At 52.3% G+C, this 27749-nt stretch overlaps 12 protein-coding genes across 12 annotated transcripts; 6 read left to right on the forward strand and 6 right to left on the reverse strand.

Moving 5' to 3' along the window:
* Nucleotides 1–1053: 1053 nt before the first annotated feature.
* LTS14_003560 (uncharacterized protein) lies at nt 1054–1673 on the reverse strand (the record flags this gene model as incomplete). Its single annotated transcript, XM_064836263.1, has 2 exons — nt 1054–1521; nt 1575–1673. 2 exons carry the CDS (start codon nt 1671–1673, stop codon nt 1054–1056), a joined length of 567 nt encoding a protein of 188 aa, XP_064696472.1.
* A 7-nt stretch (nt 1674–1680) lies between these two features.
* On the reverse strand, nt 1681–2248 carry LTS14_003561 (uncharacterized protein; the record flags this gene model as incomplete). Its single annotated transcript, XM_064836264.1, has 2 exons — nt 1681–1886; nt 1939–2248. The coding sequence occupies 2 exons, from the start codon at nt 2246–2248 to the stop codon at nt 1681–1683; spliced, it is 516 nt and encodes a 171-aa protein (XP_064696473.1).
* Nucleotides 2249–2972: 724 nt separating this feature from the next.
* On the reverse strand, nt 2973–3858 carry LTS14_003562 (uncharacterized protein; the record flags this gene model as incomplete). The annotated part of the gene is made up of 4 exons (XM_064836265.1): nt 2973–3314; nt 3385–3485; nt 3536–3595; nt 3651–3858. The coding sequence occupies 4 exons, from the start codon at nt 3856–3858 to the stop codon at nt 2973–2975; spliced, it is 711 nt and encodes a 236-aa protein (XP_064696474.1).
* Nucleotides 3859–5535: 1677 nt separating this feature from the next.
* Nucleotides 5536–6650, reverse strand: AVO2 (Target of rapamycin complex 2 subunit avo2; the record flags this gene model as incomplete). The annotated part of the gene is made up of 2 exons (XM_064836266.1): nt 5536–6453; nt 6591–6650. 2 exons carry the CDS (start codon nt 6648–6650, stop codon nt 5536–5538), a joined length of 978 nt encoding a protein of 325 aa, XP_064696475.1.
* A 118-nt stretch (nt 6651–6768) lies between these two features.
* Nucleotides 6769–8180, reverse strand: COQ1 (coq1 putative hexaprenyl diphosphate synthase; the record flags this gene model as incomplete). The annotated part of the gene is made up of 2 exons (XM_064836267.1): nt 6769–6930; nt 6984–8180. 2 exons carry the CDS (start codon nt 8178–8180, stop codon nt 6769–6771), a joined length of 1359 nt encoding a protein of 452 aa, XP_064696476.1.
* A 319-nt stretch (nt 8181–8499) lies between these two features.
* On the forward strand, nt 8500–11998 carry CHL1 (ATP-dependent DNA helicase chl1; the record flags this gene model as incomplete). The annotated part of the gene is made up of 2 exons (XM_064836268.1): nt 8500–9314; nt 9412–11998. The coding sequence occupies 2 exons, from the start codon at nt 8500–8502 to the stop codon at nt 11996–11998; spliced, it is 3402 nt and encodes a 1133-aa protein (XP_064696477.1).
* A 324-nt stretch (nt 11999–12322) lies between these two features.
* On the forward strand, nt 12323–16982 carry KRE5 (killer toxin resistant protein; the record flags this gene model as incomplete). Its single annotated transcript, XM_064836269.1, has 2 exons — nt 12323–12447; nt 12503–16982. The coding sequence occupies 2 exons, from the start codon at nt 12323–12325 to the stop codon at nt 16980–16982; spliced, it is 4605 nt and encodes a 1534-aa protein (XP_064696478.1).
* Nucleotides 16983–17691: 709 nt separating this feature from the next.
* Nucleotides 17692–18299, forward strand: LTS14_003567 (uncharacterized protein; the record flags this gene model as incomplete). Its single annotated transcript, XM_064836270.1, has 2 exons — nt 17692–17973; nt 18027–18299. The coding sequence occupies 2 exons, from the start codon at nt 17692–17694 to the stop codon at nt 18297–18299; spliced, it is 555 nt and encodes a 184-aa protein (XP_064696479.1).
* Nucleotides 18300–19358: 1059 nt separating this feature from the next.
* Nucleotides 19359–20387, forward strand: CAR1 (Arginase, catabolizes arginine to ornithine and urea; the record flags this gene model as incomplete). Its single annotated transcript, XM_064836271.1, has 2 exons — nt 19359–19442; nt 19500–20387. 2 exons carry the CDS (start codon nt 19359–19361, stop codon nt 20385–20387), a joined length of 972 nt encoding a protein of 323 aa, XP_064696480.1.
* Nucleotides 20388–21010: 623 nt separating this feature from the next.
* On the forward strand, nt 21011–22624 carry LTS14_003569 (uncharacterized protein; the record flags this gene model as incomplete). The annotated part of the gene is made up of 2 exons (XM_064836272.1): nt 21011–21116; nt 21171–22624. 2 exons carry the CDS (start codon nt 21011–21013, stop codon nt 22622–22624), a joined length of 1560 nt encoding a protein of 519 aa, XP_064696481.1.
* A 304-nt stretch (nt 22625–22928) lies between these two features.
* On the reverse strand, nt 22929–23435 carry LTS14_003570 (uncharacterized protein; the record flags this gene model as incomplete). The annotated part of the gene is made up of 1 exon (XM_064836273.1): nt 22929–23435. The coding sequence occupies one exon, from the start codon at nt 23433–23435 to the stop codon at nt 22929–22931; it is 507 nt and encodes a 168-aa protein (XP_064696482.1).
* Nucleotides 23436–25090: 1655 nt separating this feature from the next.
* On the forward strand, nt 25091–27545 carry gap1 (RasGAP protein; the record flags this gene model as incomplete). Its single annotated transcript, XM_064836274.1, has 3 exons — nt 25091–25295; nt 25353–25486; nt 25542–27545. 3 exons carry the CDS (start codon nt 25091–25093, stop codon nt 27543–27545), a joined length of 2343 nt encoding a protein of 780 aa, XP_064696483.1.
* Between the last annotated feature and the right edge of the window lie 204 nt (nt 27546–27749).

The raw sequence follows: 27749 nt of genomic DNA on the forward strand, positions 1-27749 counted from the left end.
TGAGGCCTTGATTAATCACGACGACGGGCTCGATGGGGGACGACTTCTCCGATGTTAGTGACTCAGATATCTGACGAGGAGGGAATGCCGAACCTGGACAAGGCCATGGATATGGTATCACGCAGACGAAGCGTGCCCGAAGGACTGGGGCTTTTTCATCTTCTTCTGGACGACAGATCACATCCCCGTCAGAAAGAATCCTGATTGTATCGACCTGATGCTGAAAGCGCAAAGCACCGATAAGGCTTCCTAAGAAGACGGTAGGATGATCTACGAGCTTTTGCTCCCTCGTCTCGCACGAGCGTACAAGGAAGCGGTATGTAGTACTTCAGCTGGACCACTGTTGACCATTCTAGTATGACCGCGCTTTCCTACCCCAGCAGACTGTACGAGAGACAATCGCTCTCCTATACTCGCGCCTGCTGGCAGGCTTGCCGCTGGGACAAAAATGTAAAACATACAACAGCAGGCATTCGCACATGGTCACCCACTATACTACTACTCTGCCGGTCCGCAGCTTGAGTTCAGGAGAGCGGACGGGATCCTCTGTTTTCCGCGGCCTATGGCCGTATGTGCTCAGATGTGATCTGATAATACCTTATAATGATAGGTCTGCTCTTCATGACATGATCTACCAGCACATTCCTCTCACAGCCGAGCCATTCCGTGGTGGAGGAGGTCGCGGAAACCAGGACGTCATGTATAGTCTGGGGCTAGGGAAACTGATACCGGAGACACGATCCTGACTGCGGACTCACAAAGAGCAACAAGACAAGCCTCCGTGTTTTACAATAGCGAACATAGCTTCTGGATTCTTATAACCGACTACAGGAGATTGCTATCGATACTTAGGATATTTACCATGCAGAAGCAGTCGTATACATGACGCCGCGCAGACTCCACTCATGTCTCCCAAGGGCCAAGGGGTACATGAAAGACGAAAACGACCTCGTGAGCCACCTCAGTCGCCGGACCTTAGTGTGATGGTTGAAGTTGTTGAAGTGTGACCATAATTCCCTTGTCTCACCTTTCTTGTCATAACCCTTGATACCATCAACACAGACCGATGTCCCATTGTTCAGCGGATATAAAATGCTCAATCTTCTCAAATCCAGAGCGTGGTCGATCATCCTGCATCCAAGGATGCTCCAGCAGTTCTCTGGCAGTCGCTTTTTTCTCTGGCAGCCAGCGAAGCATATTAGCCAGAATTTGAATGACTTGCGTCTTCTTTTGAAGAGCAACGTTCTTCATCCCGTCCTCTAGTGACGTATGATCAATGGCTGGCTTTGCGCCCCATTGACCTGTTACGTCGAGATTAGCGACGGCACAAGACACGTATTGAGACGGTTGGTAAATACCCGACTCGTCAAACAGCCGCCACGTCTGCGGACTTCGCCGCAAGAGTTCTGTTGGCGGATTGCCGAGCAGACTGACGATCTCATGCATATGGACTCGATTGTTGTGCTGACCATCTTCATCACGGCCATCGAATAGATGCTCTACCTCAAGCATATCCCATAACTTAGGTTTGCATCAGCAAGTCACTTCCGATCGAGGGACAAAGCAACACTCACCACACAGCCCACATTCCAGATATCAACCGCACTGCTATAACTTTCGAATTGCATGAGTGTTTCTGGGGCTCTGTGAACTTCGGGCTGAATGTTGCCCATGGCTGGATCAATCCTGTCCGGGCTTCCCCAAAATCGCACAACTGGGGAGAGCCATATGCATACGCTCGCGATCTTCGAAGCGGTCGAGATGTGTAGATCGTACGTTCCTCACTACTTGTTTGCGCGGGCTTGAGGAATTCTCGTCCGCTTGTTCGAAATCTCGAAAGACGTCTTCATCTTCAACTTGCAGCATGAGATTCGACAGCTTTACGTCTGGCAGCAGCAGATCAGCTTCGAATCTTCATACCTACAAAATCGGGCATACCACAATGGATCACATCAGCCTCAGTGTGAAGATAATCAAGAGCTTTAAGCAGCTTTCTCATAGCTGCTTTGACGAGTCCCTCGGAAAGCGGCACCGGCCTCCCACCTACTCTCTGGAAGGCGAACATGGTACATTGCAGAGGTGGGTGGATCAGGCAGACGTGCACGTTCCCATTCTTGCGCACAAGCTCGAAGGTATCGAGGACCGGACGAATACTGGCGGACCCGGGATGTATCGTAGTTATGAGTTGCAATCTCTCGTACAGCACCTTTTCATCATTTGTCCCACTGGGAGGCGCGCGAGTGCACATCTTGGCTGCAACACACCGTGATTTACTGGGACACCGTGTCAGTCGCAGAAGTGACAAAGTCGCATTGGGCTCTGAATACTGGAGATCTTTGCATAACCACACTGTCGAGTTCGACTCGTAGCCGAGTTTGCCAATCACGTGATAGCGCAAATGGAGGTCGTCGCCAATGTTGACCGGATAGAACTCCTCAGCATCGTAGCCAGGGAGGGGTTCTATTTCGACCTGCTGGTGGAGGGCAAGTCGAGGCTGTGTGGAGCAGATACAATGCTTGCGGAGCAGAGGGGAAGACCGAGGAGTGATACCACTCGAGCAGCCATTCGATTCGTAGTCTGCGTACCTCAGCGTGTTGGCGCGCGCATGAGATGAAGGCAAGCAAGCAGATCCGCGGCGTGCGAAGAAACGGAGAAGCATGGGTTGGCATTGTCTTCGGTGAGCAAGGAGGGCTTCATGAATCGCCTCGGCGCTATTGACGCGGGCGGCTGAGCTAAGCCGGGTAATTCAGTAGCTGACAAGTATGAACAAGGTGATAGATGGACACTGACATAGCATTCTCAGTAATGCAGCTAGTACAGTATCTCTGCTATCTGGAGTATATAGTTTTGTTTGCTAGGCCGAGCATGCCACAGCGAATACGACACTATCAAGCAAGAAGACTGGGCGACGACTTAGACTCTCCCCCAAACATGCGCGCTAAACAAAACAGATTTCCTCCTGCCGGGGTCCTTCAGAATCGAATATACGTGCTGTTTGGCTTTATGTTGCACTTCGCAAGGCAGCTGGCCAGGCCCCAGTTCGAGCCGGTCCCGACGGGAGTCATCGTCTGTGCTGCCTCTGCGCCCGCGAGATCCTGGCCGAACGCCGCATTCACCAACTCTGCTGGGAAGCCGTTGGTGAAGACATTGCCAATGTTCTGAGTACCAGGGTCTTCAGAGCTCAGGGCTGAAACGAGCTGGGCGTCCTCACAGCCGTTGTTGACCATCATATGCATGCTGGCTTGTGGGAAGATGGTAGCCTGGCCTGGGAGCAAAGTCTCGGTGACAAGGCGTGCTCCGTTCTCCTCGTACATCTGCCATCGAAGAAAGCAATGATTAGCAAAGTCTCGGACAGCGCTACTAGGCTCATGGTCCTTTACTCACGTAGGTGGTTGTATTGCCATGCACGGCGACCACGTAGTTCGATGCTCTGGGATGATAATGTGGCGGGAGCATGGAGCAAGGTCCAAGGTTAAGCATGGCCACTGACATGTGTTAGTGCTTGAAGCAACGGAACTGCCAACCTGAGACTTACGCGTCATGCCGTTGCCGCGGGCAGCAGGGAAGGTGGCAGCATTCATGTTGACCACACCACCTACACAAGTAGTCAGCAAGCTTTGCGGCACTTTTTTACATCTGGTCCAACCAACCTGGAGCAAAGTTGTAGTATGGTTGCTGGACGTTAAAGTCGAAGAACCAGTCGGAGTCCTTGCTAAGGAGCGAAAGACGGTCGAGCTGGGTGGCAGCGGTGACCAAGTTGGCATCAAGGCCAGGGTCGCGAGTCTTGTCAACAGCAATAGCCTGCTGTGTGAAAGCGGCCAGCAGAACGCTGCTTGCGAGGGCGAGTTGGCTAAACATTCTGAATAAATCGGAAGGTCGGGATGTTGGAAGCGACTGTATGGAAAGATGAATGTCCTTGAATGAGGTCTCGGTCGATGCTGATGGATGAAGATTTGCTCGTAGGCGACAACGGTGGGTTATATCTTACTGCTGATCATGACTAGCCCTCCATACTAACCAACCCGCCTTGGCAATATGCTGAGATTGCCAAGATGAGATCGATTATGGGGGCTGAGGTGATACTGTGCATGCCAAGCTAGCATACCAGAACCGAATGAGGTGTCCACTTCGGCATAGCATCGCCAGCATGGCTAGTCCAGACACCAACACATCCATAGGTAGCCTCTTGATCTCATGGACATGGGACTCCACCAACACTGTGCAGGTCTAATAGTTGTCGGATGTGAGATATGCATGAAGTCCTGCCAAGCTGTTGGTAGTATACAGCGGCTTTTAGTCTGCCATCTTCTCCAGAACGCCCGGGCTTGATTGTGCTTACGCCCAGTTCAAGCGACCTCGAGATCAGATGGAGTAGTCGCGAAGAGCCCGCTGACCCGGTGGATTACCTGCTTGTGTCAAATCCCATTAAGTACTGGTGTATAGCTCGTGCGTGGGTGTATGCCATCCTTCAGGCCCCCAATAACTCCATGGGGCTGAGCTGCATGATTAGCCGCGACGCATAGAGCCTCCCCACAAATATGGTCCTTCTGGTGATGTTGGTGGCGCCTGCATTCACAGAGGAAGCGCTTAAGGTGCCGCGCCCTGCTGATGGCGTGTATAGCCACGAGTCCACGACCATTATGTGCGACGTTGAACGCAGCCATCCGTTAGCGCTGTAGGTAGCATTATCAACATCACCTCGTTCACGCAGTAGGACCTCGAGCGGCACTAGCGACAGCACTGATAAGATCATGGTCTTGCTGATGAGTTTTACGATAGAAGGATCAGGATCACAAACAACTGATGCCGTGTGTCGTATCGTCCCGCGCTGACCGTGAGCTCAGCCTCTTTGAGAAAGAACACATGCACATGGTCATCAAATTGTCACTAGTGCGAGTTGCTAGATGAACAAAGAAGAATCCAAGATGCGCCGGTACGAGACGACTACTGCATGCTGCATGTACGGCTGTTGAGTGACCATGCAATAGTTCCTGCGATGCCTCTGCATTTCTGGAAGCAACCTGCGGCAGGTAAAATGCTGATAATTATATACCAAGGCGTAGTACGCTAGTAGGACCAACAGACCACAGTACTATTCGAGCCACCTCGTGCAGCGCTAGCTCTCCAATCGCGACATCAATACTAGTAGCCTGCTCGTAAAAGCAGATCACTGTCGCGCTGAAACGGGAATCTCCTTCTCTGCAGTGCACAAGCTAATACCCCGTTGGCCGCCACAATGCAACCAGGACGGAATTAAAGCCACAACACTTCTCTGTGACGCTGCTATTGTTGAAGTATTATTGGTATGTTTCCAGTCGGTTGGCGCGTAGTGCTTGTGGCTAGAGTAGATGCAATTCGCGTTCGACCATCACCGCACACGAGGCCGCCATGATATGAAACAATGTACTGCTCATCATTTGGGTGTTTTGTTTCGTCGCGGCCCTGATAGAGATTCGCTTAGTGATGTTCCGCGCATTGCCTATCTCGACACCGTATGTCAGGCAGTCGCCGGCGCTCATTCGCCACCGCATCCCTTCACCGCACCAGGTCCCCACTACTGGACCTCGTCCTCGAGTGCTGCAACGCCAGTCCTGGACCCCAGTCATGTCTTGGTGCCGAGCCGGGAGTCATGGGCCGTCTGCTCTCCGTAGGGCTCCAGTGCCGCTTGAGCGCATCGCCAATCACCGCGTCTTCTTGCAGTGCTCCCTCATCGTCCACGATACGAACGCCGGCTGCTCGTTGCCTTTCTCGTTCCTCGCCAAGCTTCGCACCTTCCACCTTCCTACGCTCAAATTCAGCTACAAGGTTCTTAAAGTAGACTTCTGCGGCTACTGTTTGGCTGTAGGCCAGCGGCGTCCAGTCGTAGTCGTTCTTTGCCAGTGGGTTTGCACCAGCCGATAAGATGATTCGTAGGGCTTTTAGTGATCCCGAAGCGGAGGCATGGTGCAGTGGCGTGTTCCCATCCTGATCCTTGACATGAGGCGAGGCTGGGTATTCGGGATGCTGTAGTAGTGGTGGTATCAGACCGGTGGATGCAGGATGCTGTGACGCTAGCGTGAGTGCATCCAGCCCAGCTTTATTAACGTATTGGATGCATCGCGGGAAGGCTTCTATCAGGAGCTCTCCCACTTGCACTTTGCCACTCTTCGCGGCGACCATGAGAGGTGTATCATCGTCGGTGTTGCGGCTGATCTCGACATTTTCATGGCCTGCTTCGATCAGAAATCTGCAAATCTCGAGGAGACCATTCGAGGCCGCCAGATGCAAGCTCGTATTGCTCTTGTCCTCGAAGTCTGGATTTTGCAAAAGCCGAGGGCTGTTCTGGACAATGCGTTTCACCAGGAGGAGGTCATTGAGCAAGATCGCGCGTCGCAGACGCGTGGCGACATTGATCCTGGGATGCTTCAGCACGCTACGTGTGTGTGTATGTGTAGGTATACTGACATCACGACACTGTACTTATCATTGTAGCTAAGTTTGCTCGGTCATATTGGAAGTAAGTGTGATGTTGTGGTGGGAGGAAACGAAGATGAAAGAGACCAGCATCGGGGAAGTGGGGCACGGACGCGCTAGCTCTGATGAGACCAAACTATGGTAGGCAGGCACAGCACGTCCTTAATGTGCAGATGCGATCTTTCTCGTATGTACATGATGTTCTACATTGGTGATCATCTATATGCTGCTTCGCCGTGAACGCCGCGCTAGCTCGTCGCTAAAAGCAGAGAAGGGTTTCATTTCGATGCCATTCCAATGGAGCAAAGCTTTCGCTCACTTTCGCCTACTCATGACCTTCGAGCACATATCGATCAGCCCATGTTTCGCTTCGCACTCAGGAAAGCCAGAGATTGCTCGGGCGGCTCTGTCAACATAGTCCTGGGCAAGGGCACGTGTCTGTTCGATACCATCACTTCGCACGACCATCTCACGGGCCTATAACACATTAGCAAAAGTCAACAAAGTTGTCATGAGGTCTATGTGCTCACCATTTGCACGTCACCAGGGCTTGCGAACTTCCTACCGACAAGTGTACCGAGCTCGCTATTGTTCTTCCATGCAAACAGTAGAGGTGCCGTAGCGAGACCAAGCTCTAGATCAGCACCAGCGGGCTTACCGAGCTCAACACCGCTCACAGTATAATCCAGCATATCGTCCACAAGCTGGAACGCTAGACCTAGGTTCTTTCCGTACTGGTATGCAGCCTCCACAGTCTCCGTGGTATGGTCACCTAGCAAAGCCGCTGCTCGACATGATTTGCTAATCAGACTGGCTGATTTTAGGTATGTCTTTTGCAGGTAGTATGTGATAGTATCCTCACTCCACACCGGGTCCTTCTCGTCGAGCACGGTGTTCTTCAATTGCATGAACTCTCCTTCCACCAGGTTCGCAATGACCGTTGCAAGCAGCTCTGTGACCTCAGGATCACGTAAACGTGCCAACGCTACAGAAGCTCGACCAAGGAGAAAATCCCCGGCCAGAACAGCCATCTTGTTGCCAAATTCGATGTTTGCCGAAGTGTTCCCTCTCCTCGAGATTGACGTATCGATCACATCATCGTGTAACAGCGATGCGGTGTGTATCAGCTCTGTGATCTCTGCTAGTCGTCGCTGAGAAGGAAGAACTGATGGATCAGCAGCGTCGCCATTATCGAGATTCTGGGCAGTAAGAGGAGAGCTCGGGTTGGTGTCTGCGAGCACCGTGGATGAAGTGATCGGGTGATCTACGTCTTCCATGCCCCTGGACCATAATCTTCCCTGCTTCGGTAGCGTTGCTGTGGCTTGCGACATGAGAAGCACAAGCATTGGCCTTATGTATTTGCCCTCTGATTGTGTATAGTATTTCGAGACAGTATCCAACATCGGATGTCCGGAACCCAGCAGTTGCCGTATATTACCAGTCATGAATTTCATCTCCTTCGCAACACTCCTCAGAGGATCGATACCCATCGGTCCTGGCGGCGGTGGGCCACTGAACAGCTCTTTCGCCTTGATGACCGCCGCCGATACAGCAGACTGACTTCGCCTATGCGATCCATGGTATAACCGTCGTTGTGGTTCGAGGGGTATTGATTGAGGTATCGGTCGGAAACATCCAGGACATCGTATTCGTGGTCTGCATGATCGTATGGGTGCAGTGATGGCTTTCCCAACGAGCGCAGACGATCGCGCTGTGGCTCTAGACATTCAGATGATGTCGCGTGATCAGGCGAAGAGGGTTTGAAAAGTTGTCAGAGCTAATCCAAACGCCGCGCTAAGATTCAATGATATTTGTTTACAGCAACATGAGAGGTATAGTCTTTGGTATGGACAATTCACCTCCATACAACACTTTTCTAAAGCTCGAGCCAGAATGACGCTAACAAGATCCCATTCGGCAAAGGCCGGAGATGTCACCGCAAAGCCGCTATCCCAGTGTGGAGACTTGCATATGCATAAGTACATGTAGTAGGTGTCAGGGAATAGCGATCACCTTCATATCACATATCAAAACGTACGGTCCATGATGGTGAGGATCACGGTGACTACTGCAGCAAAAGCGGCTATCATCAAGTACTGCGAGCTGGGGCAAGCTGGAAATGCATATGATGACGACCAGGCACGATTGAATAACCTTGCAGCACTTGATGTGGGCAGCCCAATAGACCATGCGGAATTGATGAGGATAGCGAAGTCCCTGAGAGCCAGCAGAGTACAGAGCACCGGAAAGTCTTATGACACACCAACCGTATGGCGACTGGATAGCCTACTTAGAGGCTCTTCCATCGCTCAGCAGTCGACGCCACCTGTAGCGAAACCACGACAGACAGCAGAATACAAAGCACTGATGCGGAAACTGCGAGCCGACGAGGAACGACGACAATACGACCGTATGACGCATGCTACTACAGTGCCGGAAACATTCAGCCAGCGTTTTCCCCATGCCCCAGGATATGGCTTCAACCCAGCGACATCCCATGGTCAGACCGGTAACGACGAAGACGACGACATGACCTTCCAGGATGTGAATCGACAGATGATATTGATCATCAACGTCCTGATATCCATCATCTGCTGCAGTGTTTTTATCTGGGTAGCAGCGAGACGTTGGAGCGTACCACAGCGACTTGGACTCTCCATGTCTGGCAGTGGCATTGTCGCTTTTGCCGAGGTGGCGATCTACTTGGGCTACATCAAACGACTGGGCGACGCCAAGCAGAAGGAGAAGAAGGCGCTCGAGAAGAAGGAGGTTGTCGAGACGTGGGTCATCGACAAAGCGAAGACTTCTTCATCAGTGACCAAAAATGAAGACCCTCTTCGTTTGAGGAAAGGGAAGCACGGGTGAATATAGCTCATCCACAGTACGCCTCTAGGTCACGTTTTGACGCGCGCTAGCGCGACGTGGGGTGGCAGCCGACATCTCTTTGATCTCTCAAAGTCTGGTCGACCTTCACGATACATATGTGCGCTTCCAGAGGCCAAGCTGCGAAATTTCCGCGGAGGACTTCCGTCAGGCCAGGTCGATAGTAAATCTCACGACCATGGCTAACAAAGACTTTCACCACCCGTTCGAGCCGTACGACATCCAGCTACAATTCATGACAGCAATATACGACTGTATTGAGCAGGGAGGAATCGGCATCTTCGAGTCTCCAACAGGCACTGGAAAGTCGTTTAGCCTGATTTGCAGCTCACTGACATGGTTGCGAGAACATAAGCGCCGCCTCTTCGATGAAGCATCTGCTACTGTTGAACTTGACGACGACGAACCAGACTGGATGTCAGAACATGCAAAAGCTAGCAGACAGCGTGAGATGCGGCAGATGCGGGAAGACTTCGAGGCTCGTCTTAACGTGGCTCGTGAGAAGGAACGGAAATTGAAGGAACGTGCTGCAGGTAGTAGCAGCACGAGCAAGCGGAGGAAGCTGGCTACAGATCAGCATGTAACGACATCTGATGAGGATGACTTTTTGCTAGACGACTATGAAAGCGACGACGACCGGCAGGCAGCTTCTGTGCAACGATCCACATATTCCGCAGAGACCTCGAAACTAATGGAGCGGCTCGGCATCATGCATCGGGGAAATCAGGAAGGCGAGACAAGTGAAGTTGTCGAGGAACTCAAGGTCTTCTTCTGCTCTCGCACGCATTCGCAGTTATCTCAATTTGTTGGCGAGCTTCAGCGTGTTCACTTGCCACCAGGCATGCCGTCCGAATCAGACGATAAGTCAGAGGAGCCATTGAAGCATGTATCTCTTGGGTCTCGCAAGAATTTGTGCATCAATCCCAAGGTCGCCAAGCTACATAGCCAGACGGCTGTCAACGAGAGATGTGTTGAGCTACAGCAAAGTTCCACTCCCGCGGACCAAAAGTGTCCTTTCCTGCCTAGTAAGGAAAGCAGCGACCTTGTACTAGACTTCAGAGATCATACACTGGCCCAGATTCGCGACATTGAGGACCTTGCGAATCTTGGTAGCCGACTCGGCATATGTCCTTATTACGCTTCCAGATCAGCTATCGCGCCTGCTGAGATTGTCACTCTTCCCTATCCTCTATTACTGCAGAAGACGGCCCGTGATGCACTTGGCATCTCGCTCAAAGGTCACATCGTGGTGATCGATGAAGCTCATAATCTGATGGACGCCGTTGAAGGCATATATTCTGTGGAGGTATCATCAGCACAGCTGCAGCGGGCAAGGGAAGCTTTGCTGGTGTACCTCCAGAAATTTCGAAACCGCTTGAAAGGCAGCAATCGAGTCTATGTCACTCAGGTGGTCCGAGTCATCGATTCCATGCTGCAATATGTGCATGAGGTTGATGCGATGGCAACTACTGGTGGCACGTTTCAGCCGTCACAGCTCCTGGCCGGCAAAGGCGTTGACCAGATTAACCTGACAAAGCTGATTCGATATATCGGTGACAGCAAGTTGGCACGTAAAGTCGAAGGTTACGTCGCACATGTCGCCCCGTCAGAAAATAATTCGGCCTCACTAGCGAAGAGCTACGACGGCGATGTCAATGTCCCGAGCCTGACGAGTATACAGAACTTCCTTGCGACGCTCATGAACCCCTCAAACGAAGGTAACTTCTTCTGGAACAAGCAGCACGGCGCAAGCACACTCCGGTACATGCTGCTCGATCCGTCTGAGCATTTCCGAGAGATTGTGGAGGATGCTAGAGCAGTCATCTTAGCAGGCGGGACTATGTCACCCATGGACGACTATCGCCAGAGACTGTTCCCTTACCTCCCATCGCTGAAAACTTTCTCATGCGGCCACCTCATTCCCACCAGTAGCCTATTGGTCAGAGCCGTTGCCAGTGACGAGAGTGGTCCGCTTGAGTTCACCTTCAAGGCTAGGAGCAGTGAGACGGCCAGAAGGATCGGCCAGGCGCTGCTGAAAATCGCGCCTCAAGTACAAGGCGGACTCGTCGTCTTCTTACCGAGCTACGCAACGCTGAAGCAAGTGGCGGCAGCTTGGAGCAGCGAGTCGATCACAGCGGACCTTGCAAAGATCAAGCCCGTCTTTTGGGACAATCAGACTGAATCCGCAGAGACCACTTTCAAGGAATATAGCCAAGCCATCAACACAAATCGCCATGGTGCAGTCATGCTTTCTGTTATTGGTGGCAAACTCTCGGAAGGTATCAACTTCGCGGACGACCTGGGACGGTGCGTGGTGGTTGTTGGTCTTCCGTTCCCGAATCTGCAGACAGCCGAGTGGAAAGCTAGACTTAAGTATATCGATAACGTATCAGTAGCCCGAGGTGAGGCGTCTGGCAAGGCTGGCCGTGAACATGCAGAGAATGTGTGTATGAGGGCTGTCAATCAGGCTGTCGGTCGTGTCATCAGACACAAGAGTGACTGGGCAAGTATCTTGTTGATGGATAGCCGCTACAATCAGACGAGGATCAGAGGAAAGCTGCCTGGGTGGATCAAGAAGAGCTTCGCAGACAACAGTACGTCTGATCTCGGGCATGTGGTCGAAGATCTTGCAACATTCAACAAAGGCCGTCGTTCTGCATAGTCAGAAGAACAGAGCATCGTATCATGTGAAAGAGCGCTAGTCCGCGTTCACACGTGCACCGAACACCTCCGCCCTTGGTAACCTCCTGTTGAATGCTGCTGCACGGTTGACTTACGAGAGGTCAAGATGAAGATAATAAGCATACGAGAAGCACCAGTTCGAACATAGTCCGTATCGTTAAGACGCTCGCTTGCCATCAAGGCCTGCATGTTGATATGCAAGAAGAAGCCACGTAGTGACAATCCTCAGCTTTCAACTATCGAGTAAGGAAAGATGCTTCTCCATTGACACGTTCATGCTTTCCTGCCAACAACGACAGGCACAATGAGAGTGACTACTGCCGGGCTGCTATGGTCTGGTGCCTCGTTGCTCCAAGTGCAAGCCGTGCCGTCCGTCAATGTCGCCGTGAAGACGGCATTTAATGCTCCGCCTTACCTTGTAGAACTCCTGTACGTACTGCGAGGCGGATCCTAAATATTGGTATCTTCTGACCGACCGGAACAGAGAGACTGCTGCAGAAGAGAATACCACATCCTATTTCCCGCTTCTCGATCGGATAGCAGACGGATACTTCGACGGGTCCACGATCGAGCAAGAGTTGTATAGCAAGTTCAGAGGTCTACTACAAGAGGATGGACATCTCACGAAGCCCGAAGATTTGTCTTCCTTTGACTTCGCTCTATCGATACACTCTACAGCACCAAGGATAGAGGCACACTACCAGTACTACAATACTTCTGTACGACCAAGTTTGGGACAGGACAAGGAGGATATCTGCGGAACATGGGCCTATGTGCCGTTCAGCGGGCAGCGATACTGCTCGCCGGATCTGGCAGAGAGCAGCGCACAAGTATTTGGCAAGCCGAGTGAGGATCTGCACAAGTTAGCCTTCGATCGAGTGCTTGGTGGTGAGCACAATGGCAGACCATCTGTGTTATACGCCGACATCACCTCTGAGTCTTTCAAGAAGTTCCACAAGACTATGAGCAAGACAGCTCGGGATAGCAAAACTTCTTATCGCGTCCGCTACCAGCCATCTACCAATGCAGCAGCTCAGCCTCTAACTGTCAGTGGATACGGTGTTGAGCTGGCTCTCAAGCGTACCGATTATATTGTCATCGATGACCGAAAGGAAGGAGAAGAGGAACAGGCGCAGGCGCCTGCCGGCGAAACTACACTTGTGGATGATGAAGTCTCTGACCTCCGACCATTGTCTTCCTCTGAGCTTCTCCGACTTGGTCTGAAAGCCTCGAGCTTCGTTATGGCTAGCGAGTCGCCGTTCGACACTCTTCTGCGATTGACTCAAGACTTTCCGAAACACTCCAGTGCCATTGCCTCCACCAACGTTTCTACAGAGTTCTACACCGAGCACCAAGCAAACCGAGAAGCACTTCTGCCGCCTGGGTTTAATGTGCTATGGATCAATGGTGTACAAATCATGCCTCGCGATGTGGACGCGTACTCTCTTCTCGAGCATCTCCGTCGCGAGCGCAAGATGATCAGCAGTGTCCGAGATCTCGGTTTGACAGGTCCGGAAGCCATCAACTTGCTTGCCCACGAAGCCATCACGGCATCAGCAGTCGACCAGGAAGTGCAGCGGTACGATTGGCGAGACGGCAGCGAAGGCGGCAATGTCATCATGTGGCTTAACGATATCGAGAAAGATAAGCGCTACGCAGAATGGTCTGGCAGTGTCACTGCACTTTTGCAGCGCACTTACCCTGGTCAATTACCCTCAGTGAGACGTGACATCCACAACTTGGTCATTACGATCGACTTCTCGAATTATGCGGATGTCATGACTGTGGTCGACAGTCTGCAGACGTTCGTCAAGCGAAAGGTGCCGATTCGATTCGGCCTGGTGCCTCGCACCACTTCAGCTGCCGGCGTCGAACAGGCCAGGGTAGTATACTACTTACTAGACCGCTATGGCTTGGCACCGGCTCTGGACTATCTGACCAAATCTGTCACGGCGGGCGCACGCAAATTTGGTGCACCACAGGAGAAGTACTTCACGCAGGCCACCGATGACCGCAAGCTTCGCAAAGATCATGAAGCACTAACCTTTGAGGATGTCCTAGCAGATTCGAAGTTGGACGAACAGCTCAAGGGCGCGCAAGCCTACGTGAAGAGATTGGGCGGCGATGCGCAAACAAAGCCTCCAGTTCTTATCAACGGCGCGCCCATTGCTCACACAGACGAATGGCTCCAGTCAATGAGTCAACGAGTCAGTCTCGATCTGCGTGTGGTCCAAACGGCTGTCTACGAAGGTGAGCTAAATGAGGACACGTACCTACCCGAGCTGTTCTTGGGGAGCGCAAGTTTACGACGCAATCCTACAGTCGTGCCCGAGGACGACAAAAACCTCAAGCACATCGATATGGGCCAGCTCCCAGGCTTTGCAGGCCTGCCGAGTGTTCCTGCCAGTGTTGATACGATTGAGCGCGAACTCGTCCAAATGACAGTTGTTGCCGACTTCGAAACGCGAGATGGGTTTGCGCAGCTTATGGAAGCTCTCCTTTTTCAACGACAGCATGACAATGTTGAGATCGCGGCACTATCATCTGCAACGTCAAGTCGAGAGTACTCCTCAGACTTTCTGAAGTCACTACTAAGCGTATATGACGACGAGCTGGAGAAGACACCTACTGGGCAGGAAGTACCAAATGGCGAAGAGGACTATGCTCGTAGATCGAGCGTGTACGAGAACGTGATCGAGGCAGTGTCCCAATCATCGGAAGCTAGGAAGACTATACAGCCAGCCGACCTTGAAATTGTCGATGCTATCGGGCTCAGTGCTGGCGAAAAGGCGCTTGTCATCAATGGCCGAGTCGTTGGACCTGTCGCAGAACAAGTCGTCCTTGAGATTGATGACCTTGACGCATTACTGTCATACGAGCGCAAAAAGCGCTTGTTGCCTGCAGCCCTGGCTATCGAGTCTCTACAACTCCAGGATAAAGCTTCTTCGCCCCTGGCATTCGCACTCATCTCGAATCTCATAGCGCTTTCGCAGGTTTCAGACATGCCAGAAGGCATATTCGAAGCGGCACCCACTGTTCGTACTGGTGTCTACAAGCAGTGGAACTCGACGCACACGGCTATCAAGATTGGAGATCTGGAAACTGCCAATATCCAGATTTATTCGGCTCTTGATCCTGCTTCGGAGATGGCACAGAGATGGCTTCCAGTCATCAAGGCACTATCAGAATTGGAAGGTGTTGCCATGACCTTATTCCTGAACCCGCAAAACATTTTGCAAGAACTACCTGTTAAACGCTTCTACCGCTACGTACTTGATTCGAAACCTTCCTTCGAGAAAGATGGCTCGTTACGACAGCTGAGCGCACGCTTCAGTGGCTTACCCGCCGAAGCTCTACTCAACATCGGCATGGACCTGCCTCCGTCGTGGCTCGTGGCGCCGAAGGACAGCATGCACGACCTTGACAACATCAAGCTTAGCGTTGTCAAATCCGGTGCTGATATTGAGGCTACTTATGAGCTCGAGCACATTCTCATCGAAGGTCACTCTCGGGATGTCACTTTGGGGCCACCACCTAGAGGTGCACAGCTCGTGCTTGGCACAGAGTCAGATGCTCATGCTGCAGATACTATCATTATGGCCAATCTCGGCTATTTCCAATTCAAGGCCAACCCTGGTGTGTATAGTTTGGCGTTGCAAAAAGGACGCAGCGAGGAGATTTTCCACATCGACAGTGCTGGTACACTCGGGTATGCTGCGCAGGCTGGCGACAACACAACTGAAATCGCTTTGATGAGCTTCCGAGGGGCTACACTCTTCCCTCGCTTGTCTCGCAAGCCCAATATGGAGGATGAGGACGTACTGGAAGCAACCAAATCTGCTCTGGAGAACCTGGCTGAAGGCACGGAGAAGGTCTTGGCTCAGGTCGGTCTCAAGAGCAACAGCGCTGGCAAGTACCTCTCCAAGGCTGCTAGACTAGGCACATCTTTGATCTCTGGCAAGCGCATGTCGACTGACGTGTCGACAGAGGCCCACGCCGATATTAACATCTTCTCGGTCGCTTCTGGCCATCTCTATGAGCGCATGTTGAACATCATGATGCTTTCTGTAATGAAGAACACGAAACACAGCGTCAAGTTCTGGTTCATCGAGCAGTTCTTGTCACCCTCATTCAAAACCTTCCTGCCTACGTTGGCGGAAGAACTTGGATTCAAGTATGAAATGGTGACTTACAAGTGGCCACACTGGTTGCGAGGGCAGAAGGAGAAACAGCGCGAGATCTGGGGTTACAAGATCTTATTCTTGGACGTCCTTTTCCCACTCGACCTCGACAAGGTCATCTTCGTAGATGCCGATCAGATCGTGCGCACGGATATGTACGAGCTAGTGCAACACGACCTGAAGGGCGCACCCTATGGTTTCACGCCCATGTGTGACTCCAGGACAGAGATGGAAGGCTTCAGGTTCTGGAAGCAGGGCTACTGGAAGAACTTCCTCAAAGGCCTGCCTTACCATATTTCGGCTCTATATGTTGTGGATCTGAAGAAGTTCAGGCAGATCGCGGCTGGTGATCGGCTGCGACAGCAGTATCATCAACTGTCTGCCGACCCAGGCAGTCTAAGCAATCTCGACCAGGACTTGCCGAACCATATGCAGATGGTGTTACCCATTCATTCCTTGCCGCAGGAATGGCTGTGGTGCGAGACCTGGTGCTCCGACGAGGCCCTCAAGGAAGCTAAGACGATAGACTTGTGCAACAATCCGCAAACGAAAGAGCCGAAGCTTGATCGTGCAAGGAGGCAGGTTCCGGAGTGGACCAAGTATGATGATGAGATCGCTGTGATAGCGAAGAAGCACAGAGAGACAGAAGCCACTGGGAGGCCCGTCGCAGGCGATGCATCGGATGCTGGAGTGCAGGGCGAAGAAGAGAGTATCCAGGAGAGGCTGCAGCGTGAGGACGCCGAACGAGAGCTGAAGAAGAACAAGAAGCATGATGAGCTATAGACTTAGAAGTGTTGTACTACTATCATACGTCCGTGAGCCACTCGTGACCACGATTGAGAGCGTCATGAGATATACAAAATGGTCACTCTGGCAGCGCAGGTCAGACTACAGTGCTCGTGTCTTACATTACCGCCTCGGTGGAGTTCTTGACATTGACGGGGCGAACAGGTCCGCATCTACATACCCTGGGCATTGGCCCCACCGTAAATACAGCTTCCCCATCTCGTGTGCATGGACGTATAGGTGACGGTGTGCTCGACGTGACATCGGCTGGGTGACAGCACAGTATATGCAATCTATTCCTGAGCGCCGATCAAGTCTCGGCAACGTCACGTTTAGAGTTCATGGAAGAAATAGAACCACAAACACGAACGAGCAAGCTTATACACTCAACCTATGCGGATACTGGCGGGGTTTTGAAATACTAGCAATGTGACCGAAGGTCGGATCGTGGTTTAGATGCTGCATTGGCGTGAGGGCGCAGTCGAGTCTGCTATTCATGATGCTCGGATATGCTGCATGATGGTAAGGTCCCTCCTACCACTGGACGAAAATATATAGGTAAGCAGGTGCGGGCATTGTTCTCCTCATCATAATATCAACAATCTCAAGACTCCCGACATCGACCACAACTTCCAATTCCAAACATCAACGATCAATTCCTTTCTTCGATCATCCACAATCCCAAACCCAGACCAATAGCATCAATATGAAGGCAGCATTCACCCTTGCAGCCCTCAGTGGCTCCCTTGTCGCCGCTGGTGATTACTTCGGCGTCATCTCGGCTCGCTCTGCCTCCCCAATCCATCTTCTGCCAATGAATGCCGGCAGAGGACGAATCTATCTTGGTGGCACCGCAGATACGTTTTGCCCGGACAGTGTTGCTTCGGCGGGCGGCTGCCCACCCACCACCGGCGAGACCAACTTCTTGGTTGGAAACGCTGCAACAGGCACCCTTGTCATGGGTGCTGAGGTTCCTGGTGGTCAATATGTAAGTGCTTCCAGTCCGGTTACGACCAGCATTTGTGGACTAACAGAACACAGGTGTACATCGACACCTGTGGAGCCGTCAAGTACACGGTGGCTCACTCCGGCACTATTCCAGAGGGTGCTACGCAGACCGGCTGGTCAGTGACGCAAGGTGCCAGCTTCGGCACTCTGAACTGGAAGGGCGGCCTCATGGCTTGTAATGAGGACAATACCTGGTTCGTGTACGGTGTCCAGACCGACTCTCCAGTCCCAGACACATGCCTTACCTTCGACGCTTTGACTAGCAACCAGACTGAACCGGACGCATGGCAATATACCACCGCCTAGGATTCTAGCTAGACGATGACATCCAAGAGTCGGTCGGACTCGAAGTTGGGTATAACAGCATGATGACTGTACAGTAGAAATCTAGAGGGCATAAGATCACTCACACCAAATCTTATCCAGTGTGGAGAACCAATCATTATCATCGTTGGGTCAAGTTTGCCAGGAAAGTCTCGGTCTCATCGCGCCGTACACTGAGGCATTTAGGTAGTGAGGCTGATCATCTCCGCCCACCTTGCTCATGTAAGGGGACTTTGCGGTCCACGGCTTGCTTATACTACCGCTGAATCAATCTCGGAGGGTCCTTTGAAGCTACAGTAGCGATGTGCCGCATGGACTGGAGTCGGGCGTCCAGAACATGCATAATCAGAGTATTTGCTATCCAGGGTGATGTCTCATGATTCGGAGCCTTGATTGCTTCTGCCATGTTTACATCGTCAGATGTTGTTGAATAGACATCTATCCGACTGTACCGCCTGCTTCAGGAGACACTGTTTGGCATGGAGTGGCATTGCGGCTCGTCAACCTAACATGCGTGGCAAGGGGTGCAACCCTGGTCACCCAGACCAAGGCAGTGATAGCACAGTCAGAAGCGCTGGGGTCGGGCAGACGACTTGGGCCGATAGAAATCGCTCACATGGTAAGTTGAGTGGGAAGGGATGAATGACATAGTTCTACAGTACCAGCTCTGGAATCATGTGGCCCCAGCGCCTTATTGTACTCGCTTATCGACGGGTCCGAGGGCCGCCACCACTTTGAGCCGCATCCCAATCATGGCGTGGAGACTTGGTAGAATTTGTTGTGGTCTCTACACAGACTAGTCCTCTAAGTACAGGTAGAAGCGGCCGACAATTCATGTCTCGTAAGAGATGGCCTGGAACCGTGCTGACCCACGGCCAGCAGACTCTCATTCTTGTTTTCAACGGCCTCATAATTCACTGTTCCCTTGCATCCCCCAGATTTCAGTCATTACTTGGATAGCAGATCATCTAACACAGACACCAAGAGTCTCAATCCTACAGATTTGCCAGCAAGAGGCTCCTAAAACGAGGCTTTGTCAAGATGGACGCTCCTACGATCCAGCCAAATTTTCTGAAGGCAGGCAATGAGCTCGGTCTGGTAGCTGTGGGATTTTCGGGAGGGCAGGTACGTGATATCAAGCTCAGCAACCAGACTTTCAGGCCTTACTAACATGAAGTATAGTGCAAGCCAGGCGTCGACGCTGCGCCCATGGCTCTGATAGAATCAGGCCTGGTCGACCAGCTCAAGGATGACCTCGCATACAACGTCCACTACGACAACAAAGTCCACGCGTATGGCGACCTGATCCCACACGACGACCCAGACCACCGCAACATGAAGAAGCCAAAGGCCGTCAGTACGGTGACGAAGCAGCTTAGCAGTCAGGTCTACGAGCACGCGAAGGAGGGGCGGTTCGTGCTCACACTTGGTGGTGATCACTCTATCGCCATCGGCACCATCTCAGGTACCGCGAAGGCAATGCGCGAGAGGTTGGGCCGGGAGATGGCGGTGATCTGGGTGGATGCGCACGCGGACATCAACACACCAGAGACAAGTGACAGCGGCAACATTCACGGCATGCCGGTTGCGTTCCTCACGGGTCTTGCCTCAGAGAAGGCCGACGCACCTTTCGGCTGGATCCAGGACAATCAGCGCATCAGTCTCAAGAAGTTGGTCTACATAGGTCTGCGTGACGTTGATCGAGGCGAGAAGCAGATTCTCCGCGAGCATGGCATCAAGGCATTCAGTATGCACGACGTCGATCGTCACGGCATTGGCAAGGTGATGGATATGGCTTTGGGATGGATCGGTAGTGATACGCCTATCCATCTCTCCTTCGACATTGATGCGCTGGATCCTATGTGGGCACCTTCGACCGGCACGGCTGTTCGTGGCGGCCTGACGCTGCGCGAGGGCGACTTCATCGCGGAGTGCGTGCACGAGACTGGCAGCCTTGTTGCGCTCGATCTGGTTGAGGTGAATCCAAGCCTGGAGGAGAAGGGCGCTGCCGATACGGTGCGCGCTGGAGTGTCCATCGTGCGTTGCGCGCTTGGCGATACGCTGCTTTGAGGCTGGATGGCGCTGCGCTTCCACGGCGACGTTACTTTACTACACAGATTTGAGAAGCTAGACTGCACACGCAGAACTGATAGATGATGCGAGACGAATATCTGGATAGAGACCCAAGAACAACACACGGCATCTCTCATCCCAATGTCTTGGTTCCCGGAGTGCGGTCCAACGGCCGGCATCTCATCCGCATGCCGCTGCGCCGATCCCAGACCTCCAACACGTCCTTGCATCTGACACCTTAGATAACAGAGATCCGAAGCCCGAAAAAGATCGTGCTTCCTTACCGCCATGTCGCACGCTGACATCCGCGAGAACATGATACGGTAGGCTTCAGCTTACTCCCGATATCCGAGACGCCACGCTTTCAACTTGAGCTCTCAGCACTTCCTTTGCACGTGCTATCTATAGCTCGTCTGTCCTCCTACCTACTTCCGTTATTGCTCAACTTTCCGTTACTCCACCCTCAACGCAGAGGTAGCATGTAATGTAGGTCGAAACTGTCCTCATCTCGGGGATTAGGTAGAAGTACAGTCGCATCACTTGTCCTCGCCTTCCTTGCTACATAAGCCTGCCAAGTACGAACGCAGACTTTTCTCTCATTCTTCTCTCATGTCTCAAGTATGGCAGCTCTCCGCACTGGCCCATCGCTCTATGCACTGCCTAGCCGGATCTATGCAGGCCAGCGCCGCAACATCACGATCAAACAGCTCGAAGCCGCCAAGAATGGTATATACAGGCGGGCCACGATGAACGAGGAGATACTCTACTGACGCATCGCAGATCGCGAACGTGTCGTCGTCCTTGGCTCCGGCTGGGCAGGCTATAACCTCGCCCGCAGTCTCAATCCCAAAAAGTTCCAGACCGTCGTTGTCTCGCCACGCTCATACTTTGTTTTCACACCACTCCTAGCCTCGACGTCGGTAGGCACGCTAGAGTTTCGAACAGCACTGGAGCCAGTGCGCTCGCACCGAAGCAAGTATGAGTACATACAAGGTCGAGCAGATGCCGTCGACTTTGGCAAGAAGGAGATCATGGTTCGAGAGACGGTCAGAGATCCGAACCAAGGGCTTTTGAACACGAGGGCAGGTGAAGTTCGAGATGAGAGGCCTTTGGAGATGCGAATCGAAGCTTCTCGTGGCGAGCTGTTCCCTTTATCTTACGACAAGCTGGTTATAGGTGTCGGGAGTTACTCACAGACTTTTGGCATACCCGGCGTAAAGGAGAATGCCTTTTTCTTGAAGGACGTTCAGGATGCGAGGAAGATCCGGAACAAGCTTCTATCATCATTCGAGACCGCCGCACTACCAACAACACCTGTGGCACTCAAGAAACAGCTCCTCAACTTCGCTATCGTTGGTGGTGGTCCGACCGGGATCGAGTTCTCGGGTGAGCTGCGAGATATCGTACGAGAGGATCTGGCCAGGTTATACCCGCATCTGATAGAGCATGTCCAGATCACGGTCTACGATGTTGCCGATAAAATCTTGCCAATGTTTGAGGCGAAGCTCGGCGAGTATGCGATGCAGCATATAGGACACGAGGGTGTCCAGATCAAGACCAAGCACCACATCAAAGAGCTCAGACGTGGCTTCCCACAAGTCGATGGACAAGGTGATCTCAACCATGACGTCAAGGCCAGTGGATTTACGCTCAGCCTGCAGAATGGCGAGACGTCAGAAGTAGGCTGTGGATTCGTGGTCTGGAGCACAGGACTGATGAGCAACCCATTTGTCGAGAAAGCCTTGAGCCCAAGCTTTACTGCACCAGCAAGCTCCGTCCGACTGCTGGAGAACATCAACGCCAGTCCTACATCTTCGGCAGATTGGCGGATACAGAAGCACGCACGAACGGGTAGTGTCATTACGGACGACTTCTTGCGAGTCCAGCTCGATCCAGGAGACCACCACGATGACAAACCTGCTGCCGTCCTCCGGGATGTCTTCGCACTCGGCGACTGTGCGATCGTGGACGGTACACAGTACCCAGCTACGGCGCAAGTAGCTTCGCAGAAAGCCAAGTGGTTGGCCAAGAAGCTGAACAAAGGCACGACGGACATCAGGCCCTTCAGTTTTGCCAGTCAAGGCGTGATGGCGTATATTGGTCGCTGGAACGCCATCGTGCAGATGAACCAGGGCAGTCTTTCTGGCCGAGCGGCGTGGATCATGTGGCGTGGCGCTTACTTGACCAAGTCGATTTCGTGGCGGAACAGGATCTTGATCCCTGTCTACTGGTGAGTGGGAGCCACGGTAGTGATTTGTTGACGCAAAATAGCTGACATGCTGTAGGATGATCAATGCGACGTTTGGGAGAGATATCTCGAGGTTCTAGGAGCGATGTCAAGAACCTGAATAGCACAGTATTTATGCAGGGCGTTTTGGAGTGGGTTCAGACTCCCTGGGAGCTGTGCTAAAGCACTGTTAGCCATGCGCAGGTCTAGATCACATACATATGAAAGGCCGGAGTTCGCTTGCCTTCGTAGAGTCGAAGACAATATGTATGTCTCGAATCTCAATTTCGAGGAAACGACACTCTTTACTTTTACTCATGCTCAGCAAACCTCATACCAACCAGCCTCTCCTCGTCGATATCCGTCGCCACAACAAAGACATCCGCTCTCTTCTGGCCCCGGATGACCTTGAAAATCCTCACGCCATTCTTGTCACCAAGGAGCGTTATTCTCTTGAGAACATCCTCGTAACCACTCGGCCACCGAACGTCTTCTCGCTGACTCTCCTCTGCCCGCACTGGGCCCTCCTGAAACATTGAAGCCTTCACCAGATCCTCGAATTGTTTGACATCTGAGACAGTGTTAGGTGATGTTGTCTGGCTGGTCTGAACACCAGCACGCTGATTTGTGTCCAATGGTAAGGCAAAAGCCTCGAATGGAGACGGGACATCCTGTAAAGCTTTGGGTAGATTGTCGAGGGTTGAGTCTTTGACGAAGGCGCTGTGCTGAGGTGGTTGTTGCGATGATGGTCCAGCGTTCAATGGTTCCATGCCAGTACTTGCCTCGGCGGCATCGAGAGTTGGGTTGCCGCTGGACATTGTGTCGACACTTGTATTGTTGATATCGGATTGTCAGTATCAAGCGGCTTGTTTGTTAATGTTGCTACAGGCCCTACGTTGATCACGAGATAAGTTGTAGATTCATCAGCACGAGTGACATATTCATGAGGTCTACTACCTACTATTGTGCTAGATATTGAATGCGGTCGGCGATGAGTCCTCTGTGGAATCTGTGCAATGGTAGCACAAATGATGCTACATGAATGGCACTCGTGGCTGAGCCATTGAGCCAATACATGTAGCTGTCAATATTTCGTTCCACTCGACACCAGCTTACTAGCAATACTACTGGCAAGGTTGCCAAGATTCTGTTGACGACGATGCAGTCACGATCTGTTATGGTTCATCCCGTTTACACAGCTGCTCTGCATGTCTTTCAGAGATGCCAACTTGTACCACGGACTTCGAGGTGAGGCGCGCAGTCCCCGGTGAAGATCAACGAAACTCGGCGGTTAGATAGATGGCTTACTTTCGGTACATGCCTTCACATCAAGCCATGGAACGCTATTTCGTTGCTCCGCTGCACGCGATCAGGAAGAGTTTCGCGAAGATGGGCACAATGTGAGAATCTCAGCGGAAGGGAAGTATTGATTGTGGATGGCGAAGCATGACATAGAACGAAGCACAGATAAGACTGCAGGGTAGTTATGCGCAACCATTCGATAGTTCTCGGAAGCATACCAGTGGCACTGCTCAGATGTTGGCCGGACCGTGAACCCTGAGTCTTTTTGGAGCCAACCACGAGTTGCTCCAGTGCTTGTTCCAGACTGATTATTATTGCGGTAGCGCCTACAGCAGCCATGTATAGGAGAGACTACATGTACCGATCCTGGTCAATGTGAGGTTCCGGCGGTAGTGCCTTTGCAACGCGGCGACGTCCCGATTGTCCAGGGCACTCTGGATGATTGTTGTCAGAGCATCGATGGTGACGACAGTTTCGTAAAGATAGCCACAAGACCTAAAACCGTTTCCACTGTTATTAGTCTGACTCGTTAAACCCCCTGTATGGCGGAGTCGCAGGAAGGTCCGAGCTTGGGCGTTGCAGCCATGGCGGCGATGCGCCCGCCCTTTGCTTCGAGCCAATTTGAAGTCGCTGTACAGGACCCTTTGTGTCTTGCGCAGGTGTTGAGTAGGCTGACCGTTGGCATGGGACGGTGATCGCGTAAGAAGAAGAAAAGGCGACGAGCGAAGCAGACGGTATCAACAGCGCTCCTTTGCCAGACGACCTGAAACCCCACTTGGGCGACTTGCGACACCTGCCAGTGCTGTTACCCGTCTGGAATGCTGTACACGCAAACTTGCATGTAGCCGCTGCCTGCAGGCCTCCGATCTTCCGACCGAGTACACCAGAGACGGCAGCAGCTGCTCGAGCACAAGACCCACCGTCCCCAATACCACAACCACAGAGCGATTACGATTGCGGCAAGTGCGGGGCGGAGAGAGGTCGCGCGAGCAAGGCGGACACCTGAGACAAAGCGCCATAATATCTACGACTGCTGGCTTTGTCTGCCAGCTCACATCGGCCGAGCGCGAGATTGCACACGCGAGTGCCGAGAAGGACGACACAGCATATTTAGCCCCGCCCGCCATCGGCACTGCAGTACTGCACCGCACGCCACGCCAAACCACTCAGCATGGCCGTGTCGATGCTGCAGACGCCATCGCGCGCCTCCAACTCGTCTGGCGGGTCATACGTGCCCATGACGAGGCAGAACACCATGAGCTCGCAGGACGGCTCGCGGTCCATGCGGGCGTCGAAGAGATACTCAGTGACAGCTCTGTATCTGTCCATGAATGCCAACCAGCGAGATCTGGAGATTGAGGACGACTTAGCAAGAGGTATGTCGGTGTGGATTTCTGAAGGCAAGTGCATCGGGCAGGGCTGACATTGTGTAGCCCAGAAAGCCTTACGAGAGCTCAAAGGCAAGATCTCGTCACAATCGAAGAAGAACTTTGTGCTGGAGAAGGATGTACGATATCTCGATTCTCGAATCGCATTGCTAGTGCAGAATCGCATGGCATTAGAAGAGGTAAGGATGCGGTCTGTGCCACATGCAAAACTCCAGACACTCACACATTTTGTAGCAAAATGAAGTCGCAAGCCATCTGGACGATGCGGCAGACTTGACTGAAGGGACGTTTCCGAACGATGAAAAGACACAGAAATATGGCAACCTCCTCTTCCTACTACAAAGCGAGCCACGACACATCGCACATCTTTGCAGACTCGTCAACATGGCAGAAATCGACCAGCTACTGCAAACAGTCATGTTCACCATCTACGGCAACCAGTACGAGAGTCGAGAGGAACATTTGCTACTTACCATGTTTCAGTCAGTGCTCACATTTCAATTCGACAATACACCCGACTACTCATCACTATTACGAGCCAACACACCAGTCTCACGCATGATGACTACCTATACCCGACGAGGACCGGGCCAAAGCTATCTCAAAAGTGTTCTGGCAGATCGCATCAATTCATTGATTGAGATTAAGGATCTCGATCTTGAGATCAACCCTCTGAAAGTGTACGAGGCCATGATTGAGAAGATCGAGGCAGGCGGCGAACCGCTACCATCAGGACTGCAAAAGGGCATCACTGGCGAACAAGCCGCCGCAAACGAGAATGTGCAAAGAATCATCGCGCCGCGAATAGAAATGCTTATTGAGATTGCCGACTCATTTCTCGACACGATCATCGACGGCATTGAGGAGACGCCATACGGCATTCGCTGGATATGCAAGCAGATTCGCAGTCTCACGAGACGAAAATATCCAGACGCTTCCGAGCAGACTGTGTGCACCTTGATTGGAGGCTTCTTCTTCCTGCGCTTCATCAATCCTGCGATCGTCACACCAAGATCGTACATGCTCATCGAGCAGGTTCCAGCGGAGAATCCAAAGCGGACACTGACATACGTGGCCAAGATGCTGCAGAATCTAGCCAACAAGCCTAGCTATGCCAAGGAGCCATACATGCAGAAGCTGCAACCTTTCATTCAGAAGAACAAGGAGCGCATCAACAAGTTCATGCTTGACCTGTGCGAAGTGCAAGACTTTTACGAAACATTGGAGATGGACAACTACGTGGCACTATCCAAACGTGATCTCGAGCTGCAGATCACACTCAACGAAGTCTACGCAACTCACTCACTACTTGAGAAACACTCCGCTGAGCTCACAAAGGACGAGAGCTCACATCTCAGCCAACTGCTTGCTGAGCTCGGACCGGCACCAGCACAAATGCCTCGCAAAGAGAACAGAGCTATCAATCTACCATTATACAGCAAATGGGAGACGCCACTGGATGATTTGACTGCTGCACTGGACATTACCCAAGAAGAGGTCTACTTCATGGAAGCCAAGGCAACATTCGTGGTGATCATGCGCTCGTTGCCGTCGAACTCTGCTGTCACGCGTAGGCCGCTGCGGTTAGACAGACTGGCCGAAGCTGCAGCAACCACAAAGAACGACTCCGTCATGGTCCGGAAAGGCATTCGTGCCATGGAACTACTTAACCAGCTGCAGGAACTCGGCATCATCGATAAAGAGGACGGCTACGCCTTACTCCGCAATGAGATCGAGCAGGAACTCGTACATCTGGGCTCACTGAAAGAGAAAGTCGTGGTCGAGACACAGAAACTGGAGGAAGTGTTCCGCACGATCCGCGACCACAACACTTATCTCGTTGGGCAACTGGAGACGTATAAGAGCTATCTCCACAACGTCCGTGGCCAGAGTGAAGGCACGAGCAAGCGCGGGCAGAGCAGCAAAGTCCTCGGACCTTACAAGTTCACCCATCAGGAGCTGGAGAAGCAGGGCGTGATTCAGAAGTCCAACGTCCCGGAGAACCGACGAGCGAACATCTACTTCAACATCACCAGCCCGAGTCCTGGTACCTTCGTCATCAGCCTGCACTACAAAGGTCGCAATCGAGGATTACTGGAGCTCGATCTCAAGCTCGACGATCTTTTGGAGATGCAGAAGGAGCAGCAGGAGGATCTGGATCTGGAGTATGTGCAGTTCAACGTGACGAAGGTGCTGCAGCTGCTTAACAAGCGATTTGCTCGGAAGAGAGGGTGGTGAGTATGTGGAAGTGAAGAGAGAAGAGATGACATTGTACGAATTTTCGCCGAGACTACGTTTGAACCACAGCTGGCGTACAGGATGGGCTGGGAGGTGTTTGCGATGAATTGATACCCGGGCTGTGTACTGTACGATTATTGGGAGGGAGACCTGTAGATGTTTGGAGATCTGCTTCGTTGACGAAGGACTGACTAGCAAAGATCC

The sequence above is a fragment of the Recurvomyces mirabilis genome (genome assembly GCF_035927965.1).
Source record: "Recurvomyces mirabilis strain CCFEE 5264 chromosome Unknown scaffold_7, whole genome shotgun sequence".
NCBI classification, from domain to species: Eukaryota; Fungi; Ascomycota; class Dothideomycetes; order Mycosphaerellales; family Teratosphaeriaceae; genus Recurvomyces; species Recurvomyces mirabilis.